The sequence below is a fragment of the Gekko japonicus genome, unplaced genomic scaffold (genome assembly GCF_001447785.1).
Source record: "Gekko japonicus isolate JY-2015 unplaced genomic scaffold, Gekko_japonicus_V1.1 scaffold42, whole genome shotgun sequence".
Lineage (NCBI taxonomy): Eukaryota > Metazoa > Chordata > Lepidosauria > Squamata > Gekkonidae > Gekko > Gekko japonicus.
This window is the reverse complement of record NW_015165831.1, coordinates 1,490,187-1,514,064: the sequence shown is the minus strand read 5'-3', so window position 1 is coordinate 1,514,064 and position 23,878 is coordinate 1,490,187. Positions and strand designations below refer to the sequence as shown.

Below are 23,878 nucleotides of genomic sequence, written 5' to 3'. Positions count from 1 at the left end.
CCCACCCAAACAAGGCAATGAAACCACAAGGACATACCCCTGTAATTCCACTTCTATATTATGAGACAGAAAAAGCTAGGGAAAAGGGTTCTTGAATGAAGGGATATCATGTAGGCTCTCAAGAACCAGGGGAAAGTGTGGGATCCAACCCACATTCACTGTAAAAAACGATTAATCTATTAACACCAGATGGTGGCAAATCCGAGAAGGCCTAGCTCCTTTTCTGTTTGTGCTCCTAAGCAGGCAAAATATGAATCTCTAGAAAGTCAATAAAGAAAAACAAATCACTGAATAAAAAAAAAAATCATACTGGGCAGCAGGAGGGAACTGTTTTATACGTTACCACGTTTTGAAAATAGAAAAAATGACATTCTATACCTGCTGTCTATAAAAAGAGGCCAGAACCCACCTACGAGTTCTTTAGAAAAACAGAACACAGATGAATAGACAAAGTTAGGAGCAAAATAGTACAATACATTGGGGATGAGGCTGGTTCTCCCAAAATGGGCTTTAATGTTAAAAAGCAGCCAAAGGGCCTTTTGATTCTGAGGGTAAGTCTCCCTGTGCCTCAGAATTCAGCCCCTCCTGGAACTATCAGCCCCAGTAGGGAAAACAGGAGAGGTACAATCCAGATGTGTACCTTGCTAATAGAAGCTGGGAGGGGAGCTGGATAGGGATTTCTATCTGGGAAACTCCACAAACAACTCTCCCATACAGTGACCCTGTTCCAAATAATGGCTGCTTTTACAGTTAAAATGCATGCTGGGAAAGGCAACCATAAATTTCCCCCACATAAAGCGTCATATGACTCTAATTCTGGACAGAAATATAACACAGATTGGGCTGTTAGTTCCAAATAAGCAAACTGTTTTAGGAAATGCTTTACTGGAATGTAGCCAGTAATTTCTCCTCTTCCCCTGGTCATATGCTATGACTACAGCTTCTGTCACAACTCAAGAGAAACCCAAAAAGCTATGCAGCTGGACCTGCATGACATCCTGGTGTTTTTACAACCATCCACAAAATAGCCTCTACACAATGACTGGCAAGTCCTCCTGAAAGCAAAGAGGCTTTGCACTTTCAAGATCAGGTGCAGTCCTGGCAGGTCCTGTATCTATATGTACAAAGAGCGCTCTGGTGACCAGTGCACTGAGTTCCACTGGAAATGGCATCTTTATTCCACAAGAAGGTCAAACATCTCTGCTTCTTCAAACTCTGCATTCATCTGGGCAGCCCACTCATCCAGCTCTGTCTTCTGAAAAGGCAAGAAAAGACACGTTTGCTAAAAGGGTAGCCCTAACTGGGTAACCAAACAAAGATCAGTATAAGCAGAAGTGTCAGGAAAGCCCAGCGGCTACTAAATTAGCACTTATCAGAGCAAACTGTTCCCAAGTTGCAAAGAGAAGGCAGAGCACTGACTGCTGGATATCCCAGTCAGTGCATGTACACACACACACACACACACAGACGAGTCTTTAAAACGCTAGCAGGCATTGCTTTCAATCCATAACAGCTAGAAATTTGCTTATAGAAAAGGGGAAAAAGGACGGCTGAGTTCTGCAAGAGGCTGAGATTTGCATAATTATCAGTTTCTGCTCTGTTTGCTTCTAGATCCCTGCTACCTCCTTTCCTGCAGTCAATCCATGCATTTAGAAATAAAGAGCTGGAAATGCATGCATTTAGAAACAAAGTCATCTAGCCCAGCCCCCTGCACAACACAGGACATTCACAGGTACCTCCCCTCACACACACATACTTCCCAAGTGACCCCTTTCTCTGCCCAAAGGAAGGCAAAAAAGGAAGGATCCCTGAGGCAATCTGGCCTGGAGGAAAATTCCTTCCTGACCCCAAAGTTGCAATTGGCATTACCCTGGGCATACAAGAAAGGGTCATGAGAGCCAAACATCAGCTCGTCCCTTCTTCCCACCCCAACAATCTGCCAAAATACATAGAATCGGCATTGCTGTCAGGTGGCCATCTAGCCTCTGCTTAAAAACCACCAGAGGAGAAAAGCCCACCACCTCCCAAGGAAGCTTGTTTCAAAGAGGAACGGCTGTCAGGAAGTTCTTTGACTAATGATATCCTTTTTTGAATTGAGGACTCTTTTAACCACAATATCTCAGCTATTCTCACAGGAATGATCCCTTGTGGCCCTCTGGCTTGCAAAATCCTAAGCCAAAAAGGGGCTGGGCCTCCTGAGATTATTTTCTCTAGCTCCACCACACAAGGAATCCTTACATTGAACTGTGGCACCTTCTTCTTCTTCCGTTTCTCCTTTATAAATGAAATGCCTGGGATGTCTGTATCAGGCTCCTTGAAGACACTGGGTTCCAGAAGCGTTGCTGTCAGCTTGGGGCTGGTCCTTGTGTCCTCAGGAGGCACGCTGCCTAGCTCTTCTGGAACCAGGAGCTTGTCGAAGCCAAAGAGTGTGTGTCGCTTGTCTGGGCCACGGTTGGGCGTGGAGGTGTCTGAGAAACCGGAGCTGGGGGACTCCCTGTCTCTCAGGAAGCTGTGGCTGAGGGAGACCTCTAGACGGCTATAAGATCGACGTACTCTCTTGGCCATGGCCGCATCCCGCTCATCCTCAGGTAGGGACTCCTGCGCATTGGCGTTGATCGGAGACAGCACATCTGCTTCCCCAAGCAGGCCCCCTGCTTCAGAACCCAGAGAACGGTTCGGCGGAGAAGGCATCAGCTTTGCTTTGGCGTCACCCTTGCCTGGGCTTTTGCCTTTATCGTTTCCCACGGGGACGTTTTCCTTGTTTTCTTTAAGGGAGACCTGTAATAGACGAGAGGCAAATCTTCAGCAAGAATATACAATGAGCTCGTGGGACTTCTCGGCCCAAAGGTAACATTTCATGAGGGAAAGGGTCATGGCGCAGTGGCAGAACGCAGGCTTTGCATGCGGAAGAAGATCCCCCCCGCTTCAGCCCCCAGCATCTCTGTTTAGAGACTCTCTAAAGCAGATGTTAGGAAAGTCCTTGCCCTGCCTTAGACTCTGGAGGACTGATGCCAGTCAGCTTGGTGAGTACAGTGCTTCTGGCAGGGGAAAGAGAGAAAGGAGCAGCTGGGCCTCACCTGGGCTAAGTTTGTCTTCCTCTCTCTACAGGTAACTATAAGGCTTGGCCATGTCCAGAGGTGTGAGTCCTTGGGCATGAGCAGAGGGCAAGATCCAAAGAGCTCTTGGCCCTTAGACGACGCTTCAATGAGCAATTTATTTATTTATTATATTTATACCCCGCCCTCCCAGCCATATTGCTGTTTTTGTCTATCTGGCTATTTATATTATATTTTTCTTTCGCTGTTGTAAGCCCCTTTGGGACCCTTTTGGGGGGAGAAAACCTAGTTCTAAATATTCAAAATAGAAATAAATAAGGCCGGGAGTGGCCAATACCCTGGTTCATGTTTGGGCAGTTTCTCAATTTAGGCCCACTGAGCAGTGGGGGAAGCAAAAGTTTTGCAGGAAACGGGTTACAATTCTATCCCCCCCGTTAAAAGCTTCCCAAGTAGCACTGCTGGGCGAGGCTGCTGTGTCCCAGACCCTGGCAAGGCCCCGCCTGTCGGAGCACTGCTGGGCTCAAGGGGCGGATGGGTCTGATTCCCGCGGCTCTGTCAGATTACGCGTTTTGCACAGCATTGCCTGCCTGCATGACAGAGGAAAAGAAAGCCACAGGATTCCTTATGGCCTGCCTCACCCAGAAGGCTCAAGGCTGGCAACCAAAAAAAATGTCTTCAGGTTAAAATGCGTGGAAATTCTCCCATTTCCCCCCAACTCTGCCTCAAAGGCAAGGCCAGCTCAAGCAGGGAATTGTCTGATGCTTCCAAAACATGCCCACGCCACATAGAAATCAAATTCTGGCATGAAGACCCAAAGCTGCCTTAAACTATGTCAAACTCTTGGTCTATTAAGATGAGTATTGGTTACTCTGACTGTCAGCAGCTCACCAGGGTCTGAGGCAGAAGCCTTTCCCGTCTCCTACTAACTGATTCTTTTTATCAGAGGTGCCAGGGACCGAACATGGGAACTTCAGGCCACAAAACAGATGCTCTACCAATGAGCCGAGGCCCCACCTCTGAAGATGCTGGCGAACTGCCTGAAACCTCCCCACTGCTGCAAGTGCTTAGGGGCTGACCAGAAGGCTGGTTCACAGCACACCCTGCCACCATCTCCTTTGCTCTGGCAGGATTAGGCCTTGGCACTCCTGGTGGCCCCAGTAGCAAGAGGTGCTCCTGACATTTCTGAGAAATTAAGACATCTCCCTCAGCACAAATATGTATGTCTCAGCCCCAAGGAGTTCAAGCCACTTGCAGAGAAACTAACTGGCATGACTCTTGTCTCCCGTGTTTGAGGAAGAAGCTGATGGATCTCAATGGGAGTCCCTCCCTAGCACTGCAAGAATGGAAACAGTGACAAGAAGCCAATTTCCCACAATACACTTTCCGGGCTTTACAAATGGGTGGCTTTGGCTTCCCCTTGTATGTGTGATGCTTGCTCAACAATTTCAAGTTTTCATTTTTTAAAGAATGAGACAGAACTTGATGATGCCTGGAGAGCAATTCTTTTACTAAATGTTTCCTGAATAACTGCTTTTGCCCTCCAGTTCCCAAGGGCACTAGCACTGCAAGAATGGAAACAGTGACAAGAAGCCAATTTCCCACACCACACTTTGTGGACTTTACAAATGGGTGGCTCTGGCTTCCCCTTGTATGTGTGATGCTTGCTCAACAATTTCAAGTTTTCATTTTTTAAAGAATGAGACAGAACTTGATGACGCCTGGAGAGCAATTCTTTTATGCAGAGATCCTTATTAGCAAACTCTGTAACATGTTCCATGCTTGCACCATTGTGAAAACTCATTCAGCCCCTCGGTAGCCGGAGGCCAAGATGCTTACCTGGGAGCTAAAAGGTACAGATTTTGCCTATGGCTACTATAAGCAGAGATAACCATCCAAGGTCATCTCACAAGTAGAGATGTGAAGGCCCGGGGGAAAAAAACCGAAAAAATTGGGGGGAAATGTCCCCCCCCCCATTTTTTCCCAAAAAATTGAAAAAAAGAAAAGAAAAAAAATTGATTATGGAACGTTTTATTTTAACATAATGAATAAAATCTTTTAAGACAAGGTGTTCAAATATTTTCCAAATCATTTCTAAAAAATATGTATGGTATCAGATTAATCTAATTTCTGTGCACTGAGGACAAGCAAGTCCTAGGTTACAAACTGAACTCTCCAATGCAAGAAGATGCATTTCTTCTTTGAGGAGGTGCGATTATCACAAGAAAAGAAAAAGGGTTCAGTTTTGTTTCTGCTCCCGAGCTTCAAATTTTCTGGAAATTGTACATCTACTCATAAGGCCCTTTTGCTGGCTGTTTGGATATTTGAAGCACAAATCTAGAGAGGATGCTTACCCGAGGACTGCGCCGGAGGGTTACGTTGGACTCTTTTACCTGAGTTGAAAAAGAAAAGATAAAAACAAGAACATTTCACATTTATGTAAGTGTTTTCAGTGTTCAAAGCATTACACATATTATCTTGCAATCCTTACCAACAAGCCCATAAAATAGGCCAATATTATCTCCATATTGCAAATGAGGGGCTGAGACAGAGAGAACAACTTGCCTAAGGCCACACACAACTGAGATCTAACCTCCTGAATCACAGCTCATCTTCTTAGCTGCTCTGTTACGCCAACAAATGATGCAATACAGTGGCACTGAATCAACAGCAAACTTTACACAGAAAAACAGAGGCAACAGAGCTGTTAAGGCAGCAAGCCCTCAACATCTGGAACTGCCCTGCCAGGGATCTTCTCGTATGCTCAGAACTACAGAGCAGACTTCAGCAGATTGACTCACTTCTGTTTGATGTCACAGGCAACCAAATTAGAAGTTTGCATCACATCAGGCAACCAAATTAGAAGCCTGGATTGTCACAATAACAACTATTTTGTATGTGACGGGCTCAAATTGATATAAAGAAAGAATGGCCTTATACCAAAACAACAGCTCATGTAGCTTAGTACTATCTGCTTTGATGGAAAGTGGCTTTCCACAGTCTCAGGTCAAACTCTCCTGAAGGGAAAATCGTTTATCCAGATTTGATAATTAATTGGAGACCTCTGACCTGAGAAGCAGCTGTAATTAAGTCACCTTTGCACTATGACTGAGCTAAGGACATGTTCTCATAAGAGCAAGTTGAGCCCCATTGGAAGAAACTGAGTGGGTTGCCGCTTCCAAGCAAAGAAATCTTCAAAAGTCCAACACGTCCCTTCCAGATTAGTGGCTTGGTCTCTTCACCACTATGCTCTCACAAAATGCAAGACTGAATAAAACTAATTAACAGTAACGCCTTCTTATAATACTGAGTATTGGTGTCTGAGCTTGTCAATCTACAATTCAATTTATAATAAAAGAGGATAATCTCAAAGAAGAATTCCCACAACGGGCAAGTTTGATTATGATCTGCATGAACATCGAATCTTTTATGCACAGGTTGTATGAGCCTCTTTTTTAAAAGACACATACCAGAATTCCTTTTTCAAGACAATAATTAAAAATAGAGACTGTTCACTTCTCTGCAACTGGTCACCCTAAAGAGAGGAGGAAACCAACACATACAGTAAATATAGTGTTAAATGGAACCCATATGATGGCTGGTGATTAAAGGTGTATCCTGGACCTAAAATGATCAGATTATATACAATAAATTCACAGATGACCCTGCACCACGAGGAAAACTGCTCCACATACCGGCCGATTACGTGGCATGATCTTTTTTAGGGTTATTGGCCTCACTGCAAATGGTACTGGAATCTGCAGAGGTGACAGAAGACAACACAGGTGAGATGAGGAAGGGAATCCTACCAGCGCAAGTTACACCCTTTGGGTCACAAGTTCAGTCCATTACTGAGGCCACTCAAGCTTCAGATTGTGAACGCCTTGGGAGTGAGGTTCTGTCTTTTCAGGTTACTCTGCAATGCACCATGTATTTTGAGGGTGGCAAATAACATATACAGTTATCTTTTATTAGAACAAAGTTTGAGTCCAGTGGCACTTTTAAGGCCAACAAGTTTTATTCACAGTATAAGCTTTTGTGTGCAAGCACACTTCTTCAGATATAGCGGAAAGAACCTCCTCAACCATTACTTATAGGAGGTGGGGCTTGTTGTCTGGAAGGACCATTTTAGAGTCAAAATGCATAAATACTGGGTGATTATAGCTGAGATTGGATGTAAGAAATATCTGTGAATGACAGTAAGTTCCGTTGAACTTTATTTGAACCAGAACTGAACTTTATTTGTCTTGTAGGTGCCACTCAAACATTATTCTTCTGCTTCAGACCAACATGGCTACCCGACCTGAAAGTATCTTGTATTTTTCTGCTTCCATTGCTTTAAGACTAAGCTTGCTTTTCAGTCACAAGAAATACTATTAAGCAGTCAACCAAAGGTATTTCAGTGCTGGAAACAATATATATATATATAAATGGGGTTCAGGGTATGACCCAGTGGGATGCTCTGCTGCTCAGGCGTTAAAGAAACAAATGCAGCTATGGAAGAGCACAGCTCCCATTCATTCCATTTCATCTTGTACGACTGAAATTGTGTCCTATGAGTCAGATCTGCCCACTCAACCACCTTTAACAATGTCCAAAATCAGCTGCCTGAGGCTGGCACCCTACTTTGCTGAACAGAGAGGCTTAGTCCATGCTACAGTCCTTTTTAAAAACCAGCTAAACAAATGGCCATTACCAGATCACACAGCAATGACATAAGCCAATCAATCAAAGTCATGGGCCCTCTAGTTCAGCATTCTGTTTCTGGCAGTGGCCACCCAGATATCATAGGAAATTCCTTTGCAGTACACGAAGGTGATAGCCCTGCACTTGCCATATGACTCTCCCCACAGCTGGTATTCAGAGGTACACTGCCATTGAACATGGAGGATCCATTTGGTCATCACAATCAATGTCAGAGTTGACAAGGAATACACATCGCCTTCGTTCACCATCTATCCAGCAACAAGAACAGCCTGGTCAATTTTACTTTGCCACTTTTGACAGAAGAAGCAAAACTGACAAAAGCCAATTTATGGTGGGAAGCAATTTATGGTGTAGCACCCCCTTCCTTGGAACCAAAATATTATCTGGGAACAAGGCTGCCTCCTCCACAGCAAGGCATCCCCTTCTGTACTGTATGTACTAGATAGAATGAGATGAGGGTCTTGCTGGAGCAATCACACAAAAGCGGTAAGAGATTAATAAACTCCTAATTTTAAATGTCTACATGAAATCACTGGGTGAGGTCATCTAGAGATCTGGGCTGAGCTATCACCAATATGCAGATGACACTCAGCTTTATCTCACACTTCAGGCAGATCCCAGGAAGGCTGGACAAACCCTGAACCAGTACCTGGAGACAGATGTGGCCTAATACATTTAAGCTTAATTCTGACAAGATGAAAGTGCTATTGATGAATGGAAGGCCTGAGCCAGGATTTACAGGGTCCTGCCTCAGTGGGATTACACTCCTCTTGAAGGAACAGTTCTACAGCTTTGATGTGCTCCTGAACCCAGGCCTACTACTGGACAAGCAGGGGGCAGCTGCAGTGCCTTTTAGCAGCTACAACTGGTTAGCCTGGAGAGAAAAGATCTGGCCACTGTGGTGCATGCCCTGGTAACATCAGGATTAGATTACTGCCATGTGCTATAAATAGGGAGGAGTGTTTGGAAGCATCACATGGCACAGCACTGGTGCATGCCCTGGTAACATCAGGATTAGGATGTGCTATAAATAGGGCTGCCCTTGAGGAGTGCTTGGAAACGTCACATGGCACAGCATGGAATGGGTTGTAGGGAACAGATCACTCCAATCTTGACCCATCTACACTGGCTCCTAGTTTGTTTCCAGACACAATTCAAGGTGTTGGTGTTAATCTTTATAGACCTAGAAAGGTTTGGGATCAGCATACCTGAAGAATCAACTACTTCCACATGATCATAGCTGGCCAGTGAAGTAATCTTCTGTTTCTGTTTCGAGGGCCTCCACCTTCTGAGTTGAGGCTGGTGGCAACCCAAGAGAAGACCTTCTTGGTCATGGCATCAAACCTATGGAACTCTCTCCCCAGGGTTATTCATCTGTGACCTTCTGTCACTGTCTTCCACCCATGGGTGAAGACGGGTTTTTTTCACCTGGCATTCCGTCTCCCTATCCTTTTAAATTCCTGTTTTATGTGCTTTTAATATTATTTTAGTCTTGGTTTTAATTGTTTTTATTATTTAGTTGTTTTTATGTTTTAACTGTTAGCCACTTTGGTGGCCCTCATTGGGCAGAAAAGCAGCATGCAACTTTTAGAAACAAATTTTTCCAGACAACCTTGCTGCCAGGAAATAGAGGAAGGGTATTATTGCTGGGTCACAGATCATACTTAACCTCTCCCCCACCAAATGTATATGAGAAAAAAAGGAATAGGAGACTTTTTAACTCACTGGGCTGTCCACCATCTTGCTTGCCAACAAGCGAGGCTTCCCCTGGGACACAGGTTGAGCAGTGGATGCCATGTTCCTCTCAGACCTGCGCCTTGGAGAAAAGGAAACAGCATCTGGGGAAAGAGAAAAAAAAAGAACAGGATGCACTCAGAGCAGCCTCAGATACACAAGTGTCATAGGTCTCAATGCTACTATTTCGAGCAACCCCAAAGGAGTAACTGCAAAGAGGTCAGTAGGCCCAGTTTTCTAGGACAAGGTATGTTATGTTACACTGCAGAGCACACTTGAAAACAAAATTCAGCCAAAACAGTAAACAATCCACGCAGAGTGGTGGTGGACCACTTTCAAAAGGTGATAAATTAAATTAGCAAAATAGGATGAATCTGGATTGTCAGTAGAGCATCTTTTTTAGTAAGATCCCTAATGAGTCCAAGTCCGATAATATCAGATCTGCATATAAATTCCAACTCAGTACAATGTCTCCAGAGACTCGCTCTGAACCTTTCTGTTTTAGCACGGTAATCTTCACATCTGTTATTAAATGTCCAAGGCAGTTGAAACATTCCCCTGCTGGTTTCTGAGTAACTCTGTTTTAAAAGTCTGATTTGTGCTAATGTATCAACTGGATTTTATTTTACACACACACACACATTCTCTTACAAAGAGACTGGCTCAGTTCAAGATGGCAAGCCCTGAAGAACAAACAAGCCACCAAAAATCAAGACAGCAACATCCAGACCAGGCAGGAAACCTGGCAAATCGGGCCTGCTGGAATGTATTCAATGCTAACCATCCAGTACACATTTGCATACCCTAAGGAGATTGCAGAGACAGAATGTATTATATTGCATTGCATTACATTGAGCAGCATAAGAGAACTGGTAGTTTGAGGACTTGCCCAACGATCCCACCTCATCTGTCAAACAAGGCAGCTGTACAAGATGTTACTGTTTCCCCTTCATGTTAAAGCTATGTAAAGCCATCCCTTATTATGGTACTGTTATCTGTGGATCCAGAAATATTAGAGTTCAAGGCGATCTATGTGGCTAGTTTATTCTCGAAACAAGTCTGTGAGATAGGAGCGGATGGAAGAAGTGAGTCGCTTGCAGTTACGCGGCTGAGCGGGAACATAAACTGTATTCCCGTAGCCTTCGTGAGACACTATAGCCAACAGGCCACTCTGGCCCCCCCCAAAACCCAAACCCCCCCCCCCCCGCTCTCAGCCGAGCTCCCTCCAGGCAACCCCTCCCCCAGGACTCTCCGGTTGTCATCATCTAGCCCGTTTCATAACGTTCGCCTCCTGACGACGGCACCGCCCTCTCACCTGCCCCTGCCTCCCCAGCGGACCGAGCCCGCCGTAGTCGACATCGGACGCCGCCGCCCCCTCCCCCCGCCATGGCAGCCTCCGAATTCTCCTCCTTCGCCTTCAGGTTCACTTCGCCGTTTAGAATTGCCCGCCACCGCTTCGCCAGAAGTGACGTTACTCAAGCTCGCGATACTGAAGTGACGGCCGGCGTTCGAGATTTCCGGTCTGTGGTGACGCTCTAGGCACTAGCAAATCTATGGTAAAACCCCAACTGGGAAATAGAATGGAAAACCAGTTAGGTTTTGAGACCGGAAGTACTCCACAGGGCTGCTTATCTCGTCGTTATCTCTATGATTGGCATATCTGGCCAACTAGGTTCCTATTCTACCTCTCAATGCAAAGGCGGACGGAGTTCACCACAGAGATGCCAAGGCATAGAGCGGTACCACTCTGCGCGGTCATAGAGATCCCGGCTTTTCAACTTGAAACCGGACGTCCTATTTGCGGGACTGTGAAATCGGCCTCTATGGTTTGAAGCCATCGCTTTAGCGTCATACGTTGTTTTCTTCTGTCAGGCGCCGCTGTCATGTGTAACGCCATCACAGCGCGACTTTCCCGGAAGAGACGTGGCAGTTGAGCCAAGGGTCAAAAGGTTTTTTTCCCCGGTCTGACTCTCTCCGCCCTTTTTGCTGTGGCCTGTGGATTGTGGCTTCTCGGGTAGAGGCTTCTTTTGAGTAGGGGGAAAAGCTGGTAGAGAAGAGCGAGGGCCAGGACGCCTGGGTTCCTGCAGAGAGGAGGTAAAGAGGCGGAATTGGGGAGCCTGGCTTTCTCTCTCGGGGGGGATGCAAAGGAAGGTATTGCGACTAAGGGCGCCTGGGTGCCCCTTTGGGGGAGGTTTCACCAAGGGATGATAAATGTTGTGAGTGGAGTTCCTTTGACTAGAAGACCAATTGGTGGGTCTAGAGGCTGGGATGCTTAATCTCCTTGAACAGGGGTGGAGAGGCAGCGTATTGATTTCCTAAGTATCTCAGACTTAATCCTTTTTAAGTGTAAAGTTTCAAGCTGATGTATATCTCTGAAAGAGTAAACACCACTACATTTGTTGGGACTTGCTTTTGCATAGTAGGATTGTAATGTATGGGGGTGTAGGTGAAGATGCCTGGATTCTGTCATAAGTGTCTGTCACTTCATTATCCTGGGTATGGCTTGTTTCTAATGCTCTTTAATCTCAAGCATACTTGAATTCAGTATGGCTTATTTCTAAATAAGTGTGCATGGGCTGTTTCCATCATGGCATTTTCGTGCACCTTTGACACCTGCATAAGAGGCAGAAGGTTTCCAGGACCTGCTTTCCCCGTCAGTGCATCTTCATGTTGGCCCACTTGTTCCCTTGATAAAAGTGCAAGAGCCCTACAAGAGGAACAAAGGAAAAGAGAGGTGGAGTTATAAAGGCTTTGATTAAAGTGGCTGGGAGGGTAGGCTAAGCTGTGTGGAATCTAAACTTCTCTGGCAAGGAATACATAGGAACTAGTGCTTAGGTAGTGTTGGGGGGCTGTTTTGTAGTCTGGAGAGCAAATAACTATGCCCTCTTACTGCAGGAGGCATTGGGTCAGGCATGTGGTTGAAAAGCTCCTGTCCCGGGCAAGACTGTAAATCCCTTTTCTGTATTTTCTTACCCTGTCCAGCTGATTTGGGTCCTGAGCTGTCACTCTACTGACTACCATGGGGCTCTGTAAATGCCCCAAAAGGAAGGTCACCAACTTGTTCTGCTTTGAGCACCGGGTGAATGTCTGTGAGAGCTGTATTGTTGCTAACCATGCCAAGGTAAATGGTACTGCTGGGCTGGGTGCAGAGGAGTGGGATTGAGTTATACCCTGTTTTTCAGTTGCATGATCTTGAAGGTGGCTTACAACAGATTAAAGCAATGTGAGAAACGACACTCCAGAGTAATATGGCTCCTGACATGGGAGCAGTTCCAAGAGATGGTGTGTTAAAACCTTCCTCCAGCATTCAGGTGTCTTTTTTCTAGGATTCCTCGCAGAGCTACCCAGGAGAAATGATTTGCCTATCCTAGAAGCATATTTCTAATGGCCACTCAGAAATAGAGCTTCTCATCCATGAGAGCTCAGCATTACAGTTTGAGAGCCAGTTTGGAGTGCGGACTCTAATCTGGGAGAACCAGGTTTGATTCCCCACGCCTCCAGATGCAGCTGCCTGTGTGACCTTGGGTCAGTCACATGTTCTTTCAGAACTGTTCTCTCAAGAGCAGTCCTCAAAAGAGCTCTCTCAGACTCACCTGCCTCACAGGGTGTCTGTTGTGGGGAGGGGAAGGGAAAGGAGATTGTAAACTGCTCTGAGACTCCTTTGGGTACCTTCAGACAGGAGGGGATAGTCAAGGCCACCTCAGGAAATCTGGCTGAAGTGGAGGAAAATTGCAAGGGAGTGATGTTTAAATCAGTAGAGTTTGGCTTTTCTGAAGCTATATACTTTGGGTCTGTCTTTCTGTGTACATTGAGGTCCCCACCAGTGTACCATGTGAAAAACTCGCAGACAGAGATGGTGACTTGCAGTTGTTTAGTTCTGCCAATTTTTGATAAAATTTCTTATTCCAGTTGGCTTTTTGTGGTAGGGGTTTGTGAAATCCTTTTTATGTTAGTTTTTAAAAATCTGAACTCTGATCCTATAGCCCAATTTTGCCTCATCTGTCTGGCTGTGAGTTTTCAGGATCGTGGCCTGAGGTCTTTCCCAGCTCTGCTCCCAGAGATCATGTTTAAACAAAGATGCTGAAGTTGAATCAGGGCCTTCTGTAAGTAGGTCAGGTGCCGTACATTACCACCGCCTCTCCACCAAATGTCCTTCTCTCTTTTCAGTGCATTGTCCAGTCATACCTCCAGTGGCTTCAGGACAGCGATTACAATCCCAATTGCCGGCTGTGCAATACCCTTCTCTCCACCAAAGAGACAGTTCGGCTGGTCTGTTACGGTCAGTAATCCCTTTCTCAGCCCATCCGCAGATGCATACAACTCTCAGAGGTAATTTGAAGCCCCACTGCATTTTTTTGGAGCCTCCTTAACAACCCATCTCCCCTCCTCTGCAGATCTCTTTCACTGGTCCTGCCTCAATGAGATGGCAAATCAGCTGCCCCCGAACACCGCCCCCGCAGGCTACCAATGCCCCAGCTGCAATGCCCCCATCTTCCCCTCCGCCAACCTGGTCAGTCCGGTGGCGTCAGTGCTGCGAGAGAAGCTGTCAACGGTCAACTGGGCTCGGGCTGGCCTCGGGCTCCCCCTGGTAAGAGGCTTGTCTTTCTGTACGCTTCTGGGCAGATGAATGCCGACGGAAGCCATGATATCGTTTTAAAAGAACTATTGCTTGTTTTGTTTACGTAGATCTTAATCTGCCGTATAACCGTGGCTGCAAGGCAGAGCTTGAATGGTTCTTGAATTAAACAGGTGCTGCTGTATGTGTGTCAGATCTGAGTACAGTACAGAAAAATCAGATTACCAAGTAAGAGCAAAAGGTTGCAAGGAGTAAGGGTAGCATGGTGGGAAGGACAATGGCTGCCAAGTAGGAATGTCACAAATATCCATGGGGCTCTGTCAAGATGGAAAGTGCACATTCAGAAATGTGTTCTGACTGTGCCGTAGCAGGGAGCATGGAGGAAGAGCTCTGCTGGGTTGGGCCAAAAGACACATCTTCTTATTTTTTGCTGGATGCTTCTAGGGAGTCCCCAAGGTACCACAGCACCTTCCTTCCCTGCTTGTCTGTCCCTCAGCTCACAGGTGTTCAGTGGTGCACCGCCTTTGAAAGAGTTGATTCTGTTTAGCCATTACAGCTCACTGCTGTGAACAAATCATTCTTTCATGAATTTGTCTAATCCCCTCATGAAGCAACCTGACCAGCTTGCTTTTTCAACAGTATAAGTTAACGGTATGTAGCATAAAATATCTTCTTTTGTCTGCCTTGGATCAATTGCCAGTCAGTTTCACTGGGCAAATCCACCTTCCAATACCGCGGCAGAAAAATCTCTACTTGCTCTCTCCATGACCTTCCCCCACTCCCCCCTCTACATTTAAATGCCCCAAATACTTTAGCCTTAGAAGAGGTGCTTCAGCTTTTGTGTTATTTTGGTTCCCTTTTTTTGCCAGTTTCTTAGCTGAAAGAGGGTGTTCCAAATGTGTCCACATCTTAAGAGTTACAATATCCTTGTTTTAATTTTGTGTAATCTTTTTGTATGAAGTGATAAAATGGGGTGGGGTGGGTCACTTGGTTGGAAGAAGGGGAGGAATATATGCCCTCTTGCATTCTTTAGGGACAAGAGGATCTGTGGTTTGGGGTGGGTGAGAGAAATCCCCATGCTCGCTACAGGGATGGTACCCCCCCCCCTTTCCTCTCATAAAACAAATTTGGAGGAGTATAAAAAAGAGCTGATTTTTCTCTCTTTTGGAATGCTTTTCAAGATAAGGTTTTATGCACTTAAGATTCATAGCATGAAAAATGTAAGATGTAGCATTAGATGATGATTCCTGTGTATACTGCAAATAAACACAACACAGTTTAAAGGATACATTTATTGTTTAAATGTAAATAATTTTGGCAACAGTTATTGATGATGATAATACGTTTGATCATTATTAGGTTCCAGCATTATCAGTGTTATAAAGTTTAAAGATATCCAAATATCTCAGACAGCACAAATCAAAATACATGTGCATGGGTTGTATCAGTTTGCAGTTGTCGCTCAAGTATTCGGTATACTTGCAATTTTGTCGGCAGAACACTAAGGAATTGCTAGTTGTATATTCCAGAGGCATGCCAAATGGCACAGCATTATACGCTAAAGAAGTCATAGATGACACATTTTATGATGTTTAAAGCAGCGAAATAGGTTTACGTTTGATAGGAAATTAAGTGTTGTGTATTTCCCAGCCCCCCCCCCCCAGTATTTTTTAACCCAGTTTTTTTCCCATTGCTTCAAATTTTCTTGGAAATCTTACATCTCTAGTGGTTATTGAACTGCTTCTACTTGGGTGCTTGTTCCTCTTCTGCAGGGTGATGGAGATATCCATGGATATGAAGGTCCAGGTTTGGCACATCCCTGCCAATTTAGAGAAGAACCTTAGCCAGGCAGGCCTAGCCAGAGACACAGACTTTTGGGCTGGGGCAGCAATGTCAGCCTCTCTCTGTCTCCTTGGTTCCAAAGCTTTCTTTGGGTCCCACTGAGTCCCTTTGCTTTCTCAGTCTACATCATTATCCTCTCCTTTGTCTCTCTTTCCATCAGATTGATGAAGCGGAGGTAGTCCAGGAAATAGATTCACATGACACCACCGACTATACTGACTGGTCCAGCTTCACAGGTGAGTGTTACCACAGTGGCCAGAAGCTGTGCGGATTGCAGAAGTGCCATCTCCTGACCATGGAAGCTCCAAATCATATACAGCTTGCTTGATCAATTATTGAACCATGTAATGCCTATATTAAAACCACCTAGTTGGTTACCAGTATGTTTCTATGCCTAATCCATCGTACTTTCTAAACACAGAATGGGTCCCTTTGTATATTGGGGACTGCGCTTTCCTGTATGAACACACCCCAGAGTTTAAAATCAGCAGCTGGCCTCTGTAAGAAGCAGAGCCTTCTTGGCTGCTGCCCTTGATTTGTCTGTCTGGCTTCCTGTCTGGGGATTTTCTGTAGATGAGTAAAAGGTATTTGCTTTAGTTTGCTTTTTGTAGTTAGATGTGTTCTTGGTCATAAATTTTCCTAGTCGTTTATTTTAATGACCTCTGCTGTTTGATGATTTGGGTGTTTGTGGGGGTTTTATATTTTAAAGTCTTCTTTCCGTTTTTTTATGGTGATGTGTGATGCTTTGTGTATGTATAAAAGAAGTGCATCTCAACATCCTAAAGAGCTAGGCACTTGCTTTAAGAGGACCCCAAGATCCTAGCAACCCAGATCCTGTAGTGGGTGAGAAGAGGCAAACCCCAAGCCCCAACTAGGTTGTTACTCTCGTCCTTTTCCATTCCAGTCCCCAGCTCAGAGGAGGCCAGTCAGCAGAGCTCCCAGTCTGCCTTCGCCTACAGCCCGAGCGCCACCCTTCCCTCCTCCCAGCAGCAGCAAGGCCTAAACAACGGGGCCCTGCAGGAGCAGCACACGGTCATCAGCATGAAGGCCTTGGGTGGGGAGCCAGTCACCATGAATGCAGGTACACCCTTGAGTGGAACCTCCCTTCTTGCTATTCTGCCTTTAACAGCTTGCAGCCACCTCCAGGCCTGCAGTAGCAAAGCATTCTGCGTCGCCTCCCAAAGAGTGGAAGGTTCTTGCTTACAGAGCCAAAGGGAGGTTTCTTTTCCTTTAGTTTTGGGGACAGGAGAGGGTAAGCCGATCAGGTCCACCCTCCTAATGTAACAACACAAGCTGCTGAGCCTTGTGACGCCACCAGACCAATGTTCCCTCTAAGCTGTGGAATCTTGTGAGCAAAAATTCTACCTTGTGAGCTGCTGGCATTAAAGTTGTGAGCAGGCAATTTGGCTACTGCATGAATTAGTTTGCTCTGGAGCCCTCCTTCCTGAGCTGAGACAGAAATGTGTGAGCCGGAGGCTAAAAGACTGTGAGCTAGCTCACACTAACTCAGCTTAGAGGGAACACTGCACCAGACACCTTCTGCTCTCTGGAAAGAAAGGCTAGGCCTCTTCCTTGAGGTAAAAGGTGGCAGTTGTGTTCCCTGGCTGCCTTCGCTGCAAAAGAGTTCCAAGTCCTTTGGGTTTTAGCAGCCCCCAGTCAGCATTATTCAAAATGCGGAATGATTCAGAGAAGCAAAGGAGTGCTCCAGAAGCAGCAAGCCTGTAGAGGTGCGGAGAAAGAGAAAGAACCTTTAGCCATCGCCCACAGGGCTTGCGGAGCAAGCAAACCCAGGCTGGAAAGATCTGCTCCAGCCCGGTTGGTGAAGGGGAGATGGTATCCACAATGAAAGCCAGTGTGGTGTCGTGGTTAGAGTGTTGGACTGAGGATAGGGGAGACCCAGGTCTGAGTCCTCAATCTGCCATGGAAGCTGGCTGGGTAGCCTTGGGCCACTCAGCCTAACCTACCACACAGGATTATTGTGAGGATAAAATGGAGGAGAGGTGAACTGTGTAAGCTGCTTAGGGTCTCCACGGGTGGTAGATTATACACACAAACATGCCGCCACCACTGAAAGTGTCATAGCAAAAGCCAGCAACCTGCAAGAGCAAAGAGGAGTCCACTTTTCAGAAATGGGGCATGGTGGAGGAGTGCCTGGCTGTGTCCTGCCCTCCCCCAGTAGTCTCATCAAGAGCAGGTGGAAGCTGAAAGTTGTGGGGAAGGCCCTCTTGGTTGGATGGAGCCCTGCCTTGTTGCTTCTGCCCCCCACCCCTAATGGCCATGGTTGTCTACGAAAGGGAGAGTGACAAGAGATGGGTGTGCACATACCAAGTGGCAAAGAGAGGGGAAATCATGGCTGAGAAACAAGGACGGTTTGCCACTTGACACATTGGGCAGGATTTAATGCGATCCATTTGGCAAGCAGTTTTGCATGTCTCAAAGTGGATTATACACCGGGCGGGGGGGGGGGGGGGGGAGCTTTTTTCAGCTCCTGCCCTCCGCTCCATAATTTTTTCCCTTCCCTGCAGCTTCCTCACCACGGAAAGTTTATGACACCCGAGAAGGTGGGGGCGGCAGAGCCTCTGACACTCGGATAGACTTCGACGAAGACAAGTACCGCCGGCGTCCTGCTCTCGGCTGGCTGGCCCAGCTGCTTAAGTAAGTGCAGAGGAACCGGGTCGACTTTCAGGGTGAGGAAATGGCAAAGGCTTCCCTTTGCTGTGTCTCAGGCTGGGAAACCGTGGCTTCCTAGTCACTTTTATTCATCTTTTCCATATCCTGTACCAGGTACATCCACTGGTAGAATAATGTATGCAAAATGCTGCGCAGTGATTATGATGGTTTCTGGCAAGGCTGCGTCTGATTCTGGAGTGCCTCGGCCCCAGTTGCCCTGAGAGGGGCTGAGAGAAAAGGCGCAAGACAGTAGCAAGGAAAAGAGCGAAAGGGACTGTAAATCAGTGTGGAGGGGCAGAAAACTGCATCAGGACAAATTGTTTCTCTCCTAAGCTACACCTATGACAGAACCAGCCTCCCCTATTTTTGTGCCTTTCATCTGCAGTCTTGGCCCTGCTGTAGCAATAGTGGCCTGCTTTCAGGGCTGCTTCTTCTTTTTAAAGGGGTGCCAGAACTCTCAAGAGGGAAATGAAGTTTTCAGTTTATATACTGAAAAACTCATGAACTTTTAAACATTTTAAAAAGAATTTTGTTGAAGAGCTTCCGGAACTCCGTTCCAGGCCATTCCACCAGAAAAAAAGCCCTGCCTGCTTTGATTTCTGTGTTACTCTCCTGTATCTCGGATTGCCTGCTAGCAGACAGGCCTTGCGTTTCTTAGCTGTTGTGTAGTGCCTGGGTGCTGAAGGGGAGAAATCAGCATAGTGGCAGAGAACAGAATGTCTTGGGTTCAATCCCTGGCAGCTTCAGTTACATGATTTCAGGTAGCAGGTGTTTGGGATGATCCTTCCCTGCCTGAGACCTTGGGGAGCCAATGTGGGTAAGAGCACACAGTATTGGGCTAGGCAGATCATTGCCCCAATTCAATATCACAATGCTTTCCGTGTTAAATAATTGGTGCTATATAAACCTCGGCTGTCATTCAGTGTCATTAGGTGACATTCAATTGCTGCTTTTCCTTTTGGCTTCAGTTCCTCTGCCTGTACAATTTCTTAGAATTCTGTCCCTGTCATTCTTCTCGGCTGAATGGTTGGCCACTCTGTGACCTCACAGAAGCTCAGCCAATCTCGAGCAGCAACCTGGCTTCAGCTTCTTCCGCGCTGCCGATGTTCTTGCCATGGCATCATTGAGGGCATCAAAAGGGCATCAATGACTGTTTTTACTCCTTCTTCCCCGCAGGAACCGTTTCAGCTCCAGGAAGCAACCACGGTCCTTGATGCAGAGGTTCATCATCCTGCTCCTGATCGGAGGGATCGGCTTCCTCACCCTCATCATCATTATGATGAAGCTGGGCCGGGCCTCAGCTGACAACGACCCCAACCTGGACCCCATGTTCAACCCACACATTCGGGTCGGGCAGCAGTGAGTCGGGCAGCTTTCCCCACCCTTGCTGCGTGCCCTTCCCCGCTCCAGAGCTCCTGGCTACCTGGGGGAGACCGAACTGGGGGTGGCTCTCTGGAAGAATCACTGCGGCCAGATGAACCTTCCCTCCCTGGAAGAGCACAACCAGGCTCTGAAAGCCAGCAAGGTCCACCCTGGAAGTTTCAAGGAAGATGCCCTGAGTGAAAGGGGGGGCGGAGTCTTCCTCCTTCTGTCTCCTGTTTGTCAAACTGTGGATCCAGAGCATGGGACCATTACTTTTTGGAGCCTGCGACTGGTAGCCTTCAGGGATACTGGTCTACAAAGTCAGGCAGCAAAGGAGGCCCACAAGAAGGGGGGCTGCATCTGCAGATTGCCCTGTGGCTGCAGAGGAAAACAGGGGTTCCTTCCAGGTCTTCTTTTCCCAGCCGCCACTTTCTGGAACCCCTTCCTGCTATCTTCACCCAGGCCTACATCTGTTGTGGGGGCGGTCGTCCCAGGTTTCCCTTGTCACCTGGCTATGTTCTCAGCTTAGGTGGTAGAGGGGGCTGAGAGGTCTGTATGCTTTTTTCTGACATAGCGTTTAAGATTTTTAATGGGAGGGCACAGTTGAACCTTGAGTCCTCCCCCCCCCCCCCAAGTTCACTTTCCTAGGCCTGCAGTAGTGTTTGATGGGGTTTGCTTCCCTGGTGTTGGTCAGGGAAGCAAACCCCATCTTCCTCCTCCTCCTATATCGAGTTGGACCATTGTTCGAGAAACCACCCACGTTCCAAGAATGCCAGGAGTGCCTCCTCCGATCTGGAGCGCGCACGAGGGTGCTTGCGACCAAGAGATGGGTGCTATCCAAACCAGGACACTTGCTGGACTTACATGATTCCTGAGCGCCTCTTTTCCATGTGGCTGTGTTCTAAAAGAAACAGGCTGCCGACCCAGTAGCAGACACGCCTGCCTCCTTTGGTTTGCCCATCTGTGGGGCCTCTGCAGCTTAGAAAGGCATCAAGCAATGGGGGAACTTTCCCCCCTACCATAATATGGGGGTAGGAAAGATCTTGCTCTCACAGGCCCACTGTATCTGCTGCATTACTGGCCCTGATGAAACATTTGTCCTGTCCTGCTATCTGCCCCAGTGGACCTTGTGATAGGATTCAGGGGGGCTGATTGTTGGGATATGGTACAGCATAGCTGAAATGGCTACATCTCTACAAACCTGGTAAAGAACAGTTGGAGGGTTACACTTCTTTCTTTTTTACAGTACTGTTTCGGGGGGGGGGGAGTTTTAAGGAGTTCATATTTCTAAGTTATTATTGTGATCTGAGATGCCCTGAAATCAGTAGATGGACTGCCAGATCTTAAGATTTCTGTGCAGTTTAGCCTCTCTGTTCCAGGCCTCCACACCTCTCTCCACCATCAGCAGCCTCACATGCTGGTTCCCGAGAATAGCTAGCAACTGTTCCCCAAGACCCTGCTCTTAAAGTGGCAGATGCTACTGTGTGGAAAGCAGCTGAGAGTCTGGATGAGTTGTGTGTTCCCTGAGCTCCTGCAGCAGGTGCTGGGTTATTCCTCTGTTCTAACGCCGCTGTTACAAAACACTAAGAACGCCCATGTGGCTTTTATTTACTGCCTCAATTCATATGGTTTGTGGAGGGCCTGGTAGAAGTACAAGACGGTGTGAGAGACTAAAGCAATAGACTTGTATGTTGCAATTCTATTAAACGCTGTTGGCTAATAGCAAGTCCCTTTTGCTGCTTCTGTTCCTCAAAGGTGAATTGGAATGGCATTTCCCGGATCCTGGGGAAATTGCTCAGTCCTCTCTCTCGAAGTGATTCTCTACTCGTAGCGCTCTTCTCTGTAGGCAATGGTGAGATACTCCATGACAAAACGAGCAATGAAGACTGCGAAGTTCAGGGCTAGGCAGGAAGAAGAGAATGAGATTGATATATATTCCAAGCAGCAGGACGAAGCTCCCAAATCCTAGCTTTCTTCTGTACCAGTTGGGAAATTTGGGGAGGGTTCTGTGGTAGAGCACCCGCTTTGCATCCAAAATACCCCAGTTGAGTCTCTGGAATCTCCTGTTGAAAGATCTTAGTATGGGGTACAAAAGACCTTGGAGAGCTGATACCAGCCAGATGATACTGGGCTAGTCAGACTAGTGGTCTGGCTCATTGCTAGACATGGACCTAACTATGTGTTCAGCTTCAGTGAATGGAATAAAGATTTGGGGCAGAGGAAATCCAAATCTGTTGGGTTTCTCAGATGCCACTCCACGTTACTAAAAACCCTGTTTAACTAAATACCGATGTAGGCCAAAGAGGAGATGGGACTGTCTTTCCCAGTTCTGAGAAATGGTTGCGACTTCTTGTACCACCACACCGGGGGGGCGGGGGGGATGCATTGTAGGGTTTTCGTACTACCAAGCAATGTTTAAAAACATCTTCCCTGAGGAAAGAAGCGGCATTACTAAAACACGAAAGAGACTGCCCTCAGCAGGTTCCTGCCTTTCCTTCCCCCTTCCCACCTCTTTGAGCTGCTGTGCTACAGCATTTGCCTGCGTCTTTTTAACAACTTAGGGGTACCTAACCTTCTTGAGCCTACATTCTACTTTGGAACTCTGACACAGGGTGGTGGGGCAACACTCCCTCTAAGCTGTGGAGTCTTGTGAGCAAAAATTCTACTTTGTGAGCTACCGGCATTAAAGTTGTGAGCGAGCGATTTGGCTCCTGCATAGATTAGTTTGCTCTGGAGCCAGCCTTCCTGAGCGAAGAAAAAAATCTGCGAGCTGGAGGCTAAAAACTGTGAGCTAGCTCACACTAACTCAGCTTAGAGGGAACACTGGAGGTGGGCACTATCACAGAATGGCTGCTGCAAGAAGTGGTGTCAAGCACACAATATCAGGGAGTGAAGTTATACATTATTCTAATAGTAACTCTCCCAACATTTCAGGCAGAAGCTCTGCTTGACAGGATGTCTTTTAAAATAAACATATTGTTTTAAGATATTTTCATGCGTGCACACAGGTTACCTTCAGTCGCCCAGTGAAGACCCTTGTGCTGTGGTGACAGCTGCTGCCAAAGCAACATTTTTGAAAATCTGTACAGCCAATCAGATCTCCAGCGGCAAATCAGACGTTCTGGTAAAAGTCCCATCTGGCCCCACCCACTTTCTAAAAACACTTGGCAGGCACCAGGGAAAGTGTTGGTAGGCCCTGTGCTGCCCACGGGCACTGCGCTGTGGACCCCCGACTTAGGTGGAGTCAAGCATCGACATTCTAGAGTTCTGAATAACTGCTGTGAAGGAAGAAGAAATTCCCTTTTAGCAAAGGGAAACAAGGCAGAAGGAAGGACTTTATGCCTTCAGGAGCAGCAGTAGAGCCATAGACCTTGAGAGACTCAAGAAGGTGAGAAGGGCAAAGATGAGGGGGGAAATATCTTACTGCCCCAGGCGGCTCTTGGCTTCTCCAGTGGTACATCAGAGCTTGGCCTTTTCTTTGAATGGAACTGGGCACTCCCACCTACTTAAACTGTGGAGCCTGTCCAGTGAGATTGGGACTCAAGTTCTAGCTGCTTACCACCTCTCTAGCTGATGCACACTAGCTGATGGCGCTCTCACCATCTATGATGGCTCCACCTTCTTTCTGGTTTGATTGGCCATCCTCCCATCTCCCCTCGCCCACCTTAAGTTACAAGTCCTCACCAAAAGATGTGAGAGCGAAGCACATCAACACGCTGTCTTCTGCTTGCAAGGTGTAGATGGTCGCGAGGAGAGCCCAGTAAAAGCTGACCACTTGTGAGAACTGCAGAACAACAACAACAACAAAAGCAGTGTAAAAATCTTTGTCTCAAAGAGCTGTTTTGGGTGTGTGCGCGCGTGCGCATTTGTTGCCGGCAAGAAGTACCGGAAGGTTTTTCTCAGTGTGGTGTGGGTTTTCCCTTAGCGCTCTTCT

The 23,878-nt window shown here is 46.8% G+C and overlaps 2 protein-coding genes across 2 annotated transcripts; one reads left to right on the top strand and one right to left on the bottom strand.

Annotated features, from left to right (window-relative positions):
- Window positions 1-1,174: 1,174 nt before the first annotated feature.
- On the bottom strand, window positions 1,175-10,902 carry CDCA5 (cell division cycle associated 5). Its single transcript, XM_015410839.1, has 6 exons — window positions 10,810-10,902; window positions 9,486-9,598; window positions 6,749-6,811; window positions 5,408-5,446; window positions 2,239-2,778; window positions 1,175-1,255 (listed from the first exon to the last, which is right to left on the bottom strand). Exons 1-6 carry the CDS (start codon window positions 10,880-10,882, stop codon window positions 1,175-1,177), a joined length of 909 nt encoding a protein of 302 aa, XP_015266325.1. The 5' UTR covers window positions 10,883-10,902.
- A 593-nt stretch (window positions 10,903-11,495) lies between these two features.
- ZFPL1 (zinc finger protein-like 1) lies at window positions 11,496-21,735 on the top strand. Its single transcript, XM_015410819.1, has 8 exons — window positions 11,496-11,588; window positions 12,477-12,615; window positions 13,662-13,773; window positions 13,889-14,082; window positions 16,073-16,148; window positions 16,817-16,993; window positions 18,438-18,567; window positions 19,759-21,735. The coding sequence occupies exons 2-8, from the start codon at window positions 12,514-12,516 to the stop codon at window positions 19,943-19,945; spliced, it is 978 nt and encodes a 325-aa protein (XP_015266305.1). The 5' UTR covers window positions 11,496-11,588; window positions 12,477-12,513; the 3' UTR covers window positions 19,946-21,735.
- The last annotated feature ends 2,143 nt before the right edge of the window (window positions 21,736-23,878 follow it).